We start from the raw sequence: 9,659 nt of genomic DNA on the forward strand, positions 1-9,659 counted from the left end.
CAAAGTGCTTCCTTCCTCTTGTCTCCCTGCCAGGATGACCTTCAAGCTTTGATGCTTTAACATTTTGTATTTCCCCCCACCCCCCCCCCACCCCCAAATAATTTGTACCCTGAACAGTTTTGCCAAAATGTTGGTAAGAGAGATTGTAATCTATGTGGTCCTGTTTACATCTGTGTTTAAAGGACATGTAAACATGAGGTGGGAGCTGGATTGTAACCCTAATGTGACTAGGAAGAATGTTGAAAACAAGATTCTTGGAGGTATGCAGTGGAGTTCTGGAAAAACAAACACATAATCTGATGCAAACAGAGGAGTTTTTGGTATGGGAGTCTGACTGCTCTGTTGTGCAGGTTAGACAACCTGATAGACTAAATATTAGAATGGGTAAATTTACACACAGGATCAGATTTTTATTGCCAAAAAGTAGGAGAGAGATTTGGGATGGCTCTTAAAGATGTTTTGTGATAGGTGTATGTGGGCATCCCAAGGCAAGTGACACAGGCTAATTTCAGAGAGAAATAACCCATAATGGCATGAAGTGTAATAACAATGTGAATGGTGTGATTATGTGCAGAAACAATATCTAGAATAAGACTCAGTAATACTGCTTGATTTCTGCCCTGTTGTTCCAAAACAAGGGACATGTTATTTTTGCCTCTGTATTTTGCAAAGGCGGGGGGGCATTAAAGGTCTCACTATTGCTACTGAGTGTAGGGTTAAATTTTGTCTTGGTATTATATCATGGAGTTGGTTACAAATGCAAATATGTCCAGCCCATCGCTTTACCTCCTCCCACTCCTGATAGCCTAAGTGTGTTTCTTCTGAGGAATCATAAGGCAAGGAGTGTCACGCTGTGGGTTTGAATGAAGTGTGATCTGGCTCCTTTCATATGATTTTTGCAGTGAGAGACAGGTAGAGGTGAGAAGGGCCTGGAATAGCCCATCCCTGTTCAATTCAGCATTGGAGGCCGGGTGGGATACCCCAGGGCATCTCAAACGGGAGCACACACCCCTCATTGCACAGCAGAGTCCTGCCCCAAGGTCCCAACAGGTCTCTGCGCAGCTGCAGGCAGGAGTGGCACCAAAAGCCTGAGCTCAGAGTGAGATGAAGAGCATTTTATAGCTCAGGCTTTCTTTTACCTTCTCACTACTCATATAAAATGGTCTACACAAACATATTAATATCAAGTTATTTTACTCTGCATGAGGGAAACAAATCTATCTGCAGGGTTTTTACAACCATACCAACCTTGGTCTGTCAAAAGTCCCATTCCTTTATTTCTGCTCCCTTCCAGCTCCAATGTTTTCGAGCCACTGCACTTCCTATTAGCATGAATGAAGTCAGACTAGTCTCTGCTGTCTGCAACTTCTCGTGCTTTCCTAACCTCCTCTTTAAACTGAGTAAAGCTATTTCAAACAGTGTCCTTCATTGTCTCAGACACGATGACTGTCTGAGGGGGACCGTGTTAGATTATGGTCTCTAGAAGGTGGCTTTACTTGTAGTCACAAAGTTAATGCTTAACAGGGAATGGTCAGGATTGTGTTGGTGTACTCTGAAGTATAATCTGAACTGGATTTCCTGGGTTTGTAATGCTTTGGTTTGGATTAACAATTGCCTGACAGTGTTTATAACTCTAAACTGCTGATACTTGGTCTCAAATAAATCCAAGTTTAATGCCTTTTTTGTCTTGGAATAGAGAGGATTAATAGGAATCTGTAGCATACAGCAGACGTTAGGTTTCACATCCTTTGGTGTCTGCAAATGGCACTGATTCAGCTTTTCTTCCTGGGAAGTATTTCTAGTCCTCATAGATTTTTGGTTGTATCAGTATCCCACAGCAGCTTTTTTATTACATTAGGTGATGTGGTAAATGTCATTCTTATGGAGTGACAGTGTATAAAAATCAGAATAAAATGAATTAATGAGATAAGGAGGTTGTAGGTGTCCCTTGCCTTTTACAGTAGCTAAAGACACTGATTCATTAGAGTTTGTTGCTATGGTAGAAGTTTCTCAGTGAGCAAGAAACCTGATAGAGGGAAAACTCTCAGCTTTTCTGGGGAATACAGTGTCTCCAAAAAGCTGAAGACAGAGGCATGTGAAAGGGAAGGAAGGATGAGGACAGGCCTGAGCAAGGTGGGCTGCAGCACTTGATAGAATTGTAGCTTTGCAGTTGCAAATCTAGGAGCAACTGCACAGGTCAAGTTTGAGAGTCAGAGTATCCTCCCACCAAAACTGGACACGTCCAGGACTCTGTCGCATCAAGGTCAGCAATGGGAGTGCTCTGTGTCTTGATTATGTCACTTAGGACATTTTTACTTGTATATGAGACTTCCATCTCATACTACCAGTAAATGCAGCAGATGAAAAGAGCACGCAAACAGCTTTGCTGTGTGGGGAAATAAATAACTGTGAAAAGAGCTGGGATGCGATTTCTTTATGTGCCTATTTGTAGTACTCCACTTTACAGCAAAATTAACTATTTCACAGTTCTTGTCTATGCGAGTTTTCTCAGAGGGTTCTCTCTAGCATCTAGAGTGCTACAAATTCATCTTTAGCTCATGGTGCTGTCTTACAGCAGAGAAAACAAAGGACAATTTTAACCCTCTCTAGTGGCAATAGAAATGCTAAAAACACTTCGAGAGGAGCATATACATATGAAAATTTCTATAAAACCTACACATGTCTCTTGGGACTTGCTTTTCTGAGGTTTTTCTCATTATCATTGACCACAGATGTGGTATTGCTCACGGTAAATATTTTGTTCCATTCATTGTATGTGGACATCTTTCATAAAACATAAAAGGCAATAGTGAAATCTGTAGGAGATACTGCATGCCAGGTACCTGTGCTGATTCTTTCTTTTTGGGAGATGAATGCTTTGGTTGGGATTTCCATGGTTATGTGCAAATACCATCAGTGGTGTTTTCTTATAAAGCTTTTTCCTTCCCAATCCAAACAGATACTTCCTGAGCCTGAAACAGAAGATAATAGCTGTACTAGAAGAAATTTGAAAAGCAAAGGACAGATGTGCAGTTAGTGGATACTTAAGTTTGAGCTTTACTGCTTTCCCAGGTGAGCCTGCAGGAAATAGGACATTTGGCTTGTTTAAGTGTTGGCTTCAAAGCTGCTGAAACAAACACATGCCCAGTCTTTTAGTGAAACCTGCAAATAAGTGAGTAGGAATAGGAAAGTCACTTATATGAATACGATACAGGCATGAATGTCTGCAAGACAGGTCTCAGCAAATGAAATGGGTTGGTTGGCCCAAAGGGTGAAGTTCCCTGGCAGAGAAGCTTCACCACCTCCCATGACCCACTATGCTTTCAGTGCTGGTTTAAACGCTTTCCCTTTAACTATCCAAATGCAAAAACAAACACAAGTGGGAAAAGTGCTCCATAACATCTCTCTAGCCCCCATTCTCATTCTTTCAGAATAAACTAATGATTTTTAACTAAGGACTGTATGTGCTAGGAATGAGTCCTCTGTTCTTAGGGGTGAATAATTTCCAAACAAATCCTGGGTTTTGGTTTTTTTTTTCCTCAGATGATTCATTACCTTTATTCTGGAAAACCTGTGATGGCTTTAGATTGCATATTTGCAGATATTTTTTTCCTTTTATTTCTCAGCACTCTATGTCTTTAATATTCTCTTGGTGCAAACAGAAATCTCAGTAGTGTCACTAGATACCCAGTGTCATGATTTGGATATAAAGCCCATGAAAAAACTTGTTACAGCTATCCACCTGAGCAATGAGAATGGATCAGACCACACCTGATTTGACCTGGAAAGTGAATATTCAGAGGCATGGAAGCAATAAGATCCAACAGAGAACTTTTAAGTAGAAAATGTTGCCTTTGCAAATTATAATTTCTCCCAGAAATCTAGAATGAAAGTTGTTACCCTGCTCTGATAGTTAGTGTTCTCTTAGAACTGGCAGAGGCACTGTGAGCCAGGTGTAAGTCAGGGACCTCAGGGGGTGGTTGGCTGTACCCTGTCTGTGGGGAGGTAATAGCTTTTCCACACCTCAGTCTGTCTGTTTCTAGGAAAAAATTGGTGGCCAGAAACGATGGAGAAACCTATGGGAGAGGCTTGGGAGAAGAAGAAATACCTCAAATGCTTTTTACTTGTCCTTCATACAGTTTTAACTCTGCTTAATTTGGTCAACATCCCTGCCTCTTCTAACCAGTGTGTTATTGCTGAAGGAGGTAGCCAAGCCCAAAATTCCTAGATTTTCTGTCTACCAATGCTCTAAATTAAATTACAATGTAAGTTACTTTATGATCTGTGGGATCAAGGACAGCAGGATAACAAACAAATAAGAACAGGCATACTTAAAAATGGAAAAAATGCTGAGCAACAGGAAGCATTAAACTACAGGTGAGCTTCTAGTCTCAGTTGTAGCAGTGTAAGCCCAAAGTCATGTCAGTAAGACTAATGGAGCTGCCCTGGGCTATAAAAATGCAACTGAGATCATTTTCCTCTTATTCTTTGGCATTTTCTGCTTAGAAGATATACTGCAAGGTTCTAACTCAACATGAATATGAAAACAGTTGCTTTGGTTGTCATCATCCTCATTGCTCAGGAAAGTGGCAGCCGGCTGCTAGGGTAGTGCTAGGGGCAGCTGGGGGTCCTCCCGAGCAGTGAGCTACCTCTCTTCATGCTGGGAGTGTGTTGTCATTCAGTTTATCTAGATGCCTGTGAGCACTGATAAGAAGTAACTGACAAGCATGTTAGGCTCCTGCTGGTGGATTATTTTTTATTGCCTTGTTTGTTTGGGAAATGGTAGTGCTCAGCTTGCTCCGAGGTCCAAAAAGTTGCTTTCCCCCTGGGATCCTATGTTGCTGGCTGCTGCTTTAGGGATCAGGGCTGCTTTTATCCCCCAGTAAGGTGGGGGTTGCTCCTTCAGATTCATGTGTTTGCTACTACATTGGACTCAGGCTTTTTATTTCATGCTCTTGTTCGGTTTGGCTCTGTTCATGAAGCTAGGTTTGTAACCAAGCAGGAAGGAACAGATACATGAAAAGCCTGTGAGCAGGAGAGGAGCTGGTGAGGAAGCCTGGAACTGGAATAGTCAATTAATCTGAGCTATCTGGTGACTTGAGCCAGTGGAAATATTAGAAGTGCAATGTGGTAGGCACAGGATCTGTCACTAGAACAAGAGTTGTACCTTGCAGAGCAAGTCAGCCAGTGGAAGAGTGGCATGGAGGTCTTGCTGTAACTATATTAACCTAAAACTGCCTTTGGACTTAGAGTTACAATAAATTTGTATTTTTAAGTAGCATGTGCAAATCTAAACCTGACAGGTGTTTATGTATGTGATCATGACTGTAAATGATCAGGGCAGGGGAAGCTATAGAATTTAGTCTTAAGTTTTTTACCATAAACTTGGAATCTCTGTTTCTCAGCAGCCGAAGTCTGTACGGACTAAAGGCCTGGGGAGGTTTGCAGGTGCCATGCAGATGGGGAGGCTGGAAGATGCTATCACATATAAGTGAACAAATTCTGTTTCAATGTAAAGAGGAATCACATCCAAAGAGATATGCATCACCCTTTATAGGAAATATTTCCATTTCTTTTTACCCATAAATGCTAACACAAAACATTATGGACGGAAATAAAAAGGTTAGGAGCAGTCCCCTGGGAATGGACTTAGTTTTGGTTTTATGAACTATTTTCACATCTGAATATTTAAAGTAAATTGCTTAGATAAGTAGTTCAGGACCCTGCACTTTCCATGAAATCATCTCCACACATCATCCCAAGTAACTAATATGTAGCACATGAATCAAGGCTTTCTCGTGGCTGTTTTTTCACTGTTTTGTAACGGGTCTTCCAAGGACTCCTTTAAAACAAAATAATAACACACCCCATCAAGACAGCAGTTCAGGTTTGCCCAGCAGAGGGTGACCTGAACAATGTCTCGTAGCACTTGCTGAGAACTGGTGTGAATGATGTTATTCTTCACCAAAAAGTACACGAAGTATGCCACGTGATAGGGTGTGAAACAGACCAAAAACGCCACAAGGTTTGTCACCACTATCTTCTCTGCTCTGGTGGTGTCTGTCTGGGGGTTGTCTGGTCTTCTGTGCTTTCTCAAACACCTGATGGTCTGAACAGTGCAGAAGATCATGGCTGCCATGCTGCCAAAGAAGGTAATCTCCAAGGCGCTCAACAGGCCTGTGTTTTCCCACGTGTTCTTGGAGAAGTTATGGAAGCAGGATGAGATGTTTTGACCCTCTCCATGCAGTTGGAAAGTAGAGATTGTCCCGGCCGAGGTGCCCAGGCAGATGACAGCACAGACCATAGCAGCTTTCTTGGTGGATCGCAGGGTGGGAGCTGTGAAAGGGTGCTGGATAGCGATGTACCGGTCTACACAGATGCAGAGGGAGATGAGGATGCTGCCATACATGTTTACAAAGTAAAGACTCTCCAAGGTGGAGCAAAACAGAGACCCCAAGTTCCAGTTGTCCTGAAGGTGGTAGGAAATGATTTTAAAAGGAAGAGTAAACAACAGCAAAGTATCCAGGAAAATAAGAGCTATCATGTAGACTGTAGATTCGGAGAGCTTTTTAACCTTAAAAAACAGGAATGACAGAGCCATCACATTGAACAGCAATCCCAGGGTAAATGTGGGGGTGTACATGATGAGCTGGAACAGTTCCACGGTACTGCTGATATTGCTCTTGACATGGGTGTCATTCATATCTCCAGGTATGCTGGAAGAGAAGGAAATCACCTTCACCACAAGGAAGGATGAAGATCACGTTTAAGACACGGTATAAAGGCCAATGAGGTCTCTATGTGTCCACAGGCCTGGAGATGCTTTTTCCTCTCAGGTTGCTGTGTGCTGAATTGCAGCTCCCACTAACATGGAGTGGCTCGGTGCCAAGGGATCTTGGGGCAAAGTGGTGCCTCAAGGAAGACCAAGGCTTTTTGGGGTCCAAGCCTCACTTGCACTGTTACCTGTTACCCCAAAATGTGCTGCCTATAATTTAGGCTCAGCAGAGTATAGATGTCACTGCTCCATCCCCCTAGAGTGATGCGATCTCTGCAGAGGCAGGGTAGCAGCCCCTGATTTTAGGGTTATTTGGATTGTGGGGATGGAGGCAATTAATTGGATCAGGTTACCTGAATCAAGCTATTGTAGGACACTTTGGGGACCCAAGAGCATAAGGATCCCCGATGTTTATTAATGTGAAGATCCCAGTCATTGCCATCCTGCACCCTCTCCCACCACCACTGAGCAAAGAGGGGCTCTGGTTACCTCTGGCCCTTCTGACAAGCTTGCTAAAAGCAGCAGGCAGAAGTTGCAAGCAGGCTATTTCTAGCAGAGGTTAGGTCTTTAGAAGAGGAAGAATGAGATTTAAGAACCCAAGCTTTTGTCTAAATCATCCAGACTTACCACAGTGGATAAATTTGTATCTGCAGAGACAGGGGTTGCAGAAAACATGCAGCTGGTTTCTCCTCTGCAAAGAGGGGGCTAAAAATGTTGAGGTAGGCACCCTCTGAGCAGGGGTCATGAAGTAATTCTCTTCTTTAGAGGAAGGGTGCTGGCTTGATCCTGCCCTCAGACTCTCCTGATAAGGACCAGGAAGGCTCTCATTGGTTTCTGCAATGCTGGTCTCAGCCAGAATTGCTTACAAATGCAAATGCACAGGAATATCTCGTCCTTTCTTCCAGCCAGTTCCGTCACAGCAAATGTAACCTGTAAATAAAGCCTATCAGAGATCTTCGTCAGCACCTAGAAATTACTTTTGTCTGCTGTTCTCTAATTGTTATTACTTTGACCTAGTGCCTCTCCTACACGAGTTACTGATCTTGATGCTGTTTCATTTCAGATTTGTCAACCAGTTTTCAGCTGTGCAGTAAAAGTTCCCATTCTGTAAATCGTCACTCCCACAGTGTTTCAGAGGTAAGCTCACCCACGCTGTGATTTGAGAGAGATTAGGATCAGCAAAAAAGGAAATGTCTTACTTAAGAACTAGCAATTATTGTTAGGAAGCCAGAGCAGCTTGGCTGTTTCCTCCTTAAGGACACAGTGATGCCCGGCAAATGATTCTGTAAGTTACTAGTTTCTGTTACAGAAGTGAGAAAACCAGCTCCAGAAACCCAGCCTGATGAGGAGAGTGGGGTGCTGGCAGGGCTGTGGGTGCAGGAGAGCATACCTCTGGCGGGGTCAGGTTCAGGGATCCATCCGCAGCTTCTGTCCCGCTGTAGCAGGTACAGGTTTTCTTTGGTCCCCACAGAAGGCAGTGCTGCTGGCTGTGTACAGCACTTAACAGCCTCCTTCCTTGCAGAGCACTACTGCCCCTAAGGCATGGGGGCACATGGCTGAGGGGGGCAGTAACCCTGTCACCAGCACCTGCTCTGCTGTCATCTGCAAGGGACTGAAGGAAGTTTGAGGGGAAATAACGAAATTCACTTGCTCAAATAAAAAAAGGTCAGAAAAGCCTGAGTTTGTGAAGCAAGTGCTTGGGGATTGGAGTGGCTGGAGGGGAGAAGCACTCCTTGTTATGCTGCAGGTTGTTCACTGCCTGGGAGTTAAACCCTCTCACAGCCACGGGGCTGGGGAGTTTGTTGGGAGCTGGGTTGGGTCCCTGAACCTCTGAATTCAGGTGGGCCATGGCAGACGAGGGGTTACACTGATGACCTGGGCAGTTATACTGCTGGTACAGGGGGGTGGCCTAGGCTCAACCCAATATACTGCTCTCCTGTTGAGTCCCCTGCATCGAGCAAAACACTGCGAGTCTAACACCGGGAAGGAACCCATTACTGAGAGCCAAAGTGATGAAAAGTTAATTTAAGAATTATGAAAAGTAATAAATATTGAAAAAGTTCTTACCTCATTGCCTCTGTGGGAGATTTCATTAGTCTTTTGTTTGTTTGTTTGTTTGATAATGTATCTAGGAATTTCTGGGTCTAGAAAAATAGAATTTCACCTTCTAACCAAAATTTTTACCTGAGAAAAATCTAGTTGTGATAAAAAGGCATTTTAGACTAGTCTGTTGTGTAGATTTATAAACAAAACAGAAAAAAATTATTTGAAGCATAAATGCAAAGGGTAGCTCTGTTCATTCTTTAAAAAAAAAAAGTAGATATGCTATAAGCAAAACAAGTTATGTAAAATATACTTAGTTTTCAGATCCTGTAGCAAGAAGAAAGCTTTTAAGGCAAGGTTTTGCTACAATGGAATATTCTCTCTTGTCATCTTACCTTTGGGCTGTATCTAGCTCTGGTTGTTGACTTTTTCTCCTTCTCAGCTTGTAGAATTCACGAGTCCTGTGTTTTCTTTTAAGGCAGTGGAGTGAGCTGCATGCGAAGTAACTGCTGGTCAGGATGTCAGAAAGCATGAAGTGCTGCTGCTTTTTGTTTCAACACATATTTCCATTACAACATTGGTCTCCCCACACTGTGTCTGCATACACGCACTATGTACGTAGTATGTCACACAGAGCTCATTTAAGGATGTAAATACATGGCTTTGTGGGGCTAGCGTCTCTCTGAGTCACCCATTCAAAACAGTCTCCAGTAACAGAGAAGGCCCTACAGACCTTTCTCTGATTTTTTTTTTCCTACATGATATGATTTTATTGATTGTGGGTAGAGTGTTAGCTGTCAAAATGTGCTTTAAGCTCAATCCTGAGCTATCACTGTCATTG

The 9,659-nt window shown here is 43.0% G+C and overlaps 1 protein-coding gene across 1 annotated transcript; it reads right to left on the bottom strand.

Moving 5' to 3' along the window:
• Positions 1-5,539: 5,539 nt before the first annotated feature.
• Positions 5,540-9,350, bottom strand: LOC141946950 (lysophosphatidic acid receptor 6-like). Its single transcript, XM_074877419.1, has 4 exons — positions 9,214-9,350; positions 7,578-7,718; positions 7,403-7,534; positions 5,540-6,716 (listed from the first exon to the last, which is right to left on the bottom strand). Exons 1-4 carry the CDS (start codon positions 9,348-9,350, stop codon positions 5,786-5,788), a joined length of 1,341 nt encoding a protein of 446 aa, XP_074733520.1. The 3' UTR covers positions 5,540-5,785.
• Positions 9,351-9,659: the final 309 nt, after the last annotated feature.

This window comes from Strix uralensis, chromosome 9 (genome assembly GCF_047716275.1).
Source record: "Strix uralensis isolate ZFMK-TIS-50842 chromosome 9, bStrUra1, whole genome shotgun sequence".
Classification (NCBI taxonomy): domain Eukaryota; kingdom Metazoa; phylum Chordata; class Aves; order Strigiformes; family Strigidae; genus Strix; species Strix uralensis.

Coding starts and splice junctions, on each gene's coding strand:
- LOC141946950 (XM_074877419.1), bottom strand. CDS start 9,350: ATGCTTTCTGACATCCTGACCAGCAGTTACTTCGCATGCAGCTCACTC. Junction 7,719..9,213: donor GAGCTAGATACAGCCCAAAG/GTAAGATGACAA, acceptor GATCTCTGATAG/GCTTTATTTACAGGTTACAT. Junction 7,535..7,577: donor GCCTTCCTGGTCCTTATCAG/GAGAGTCTGAGG, acceptor CTTCCTCTAAAG/AAGAGAATTACTTCATGACC.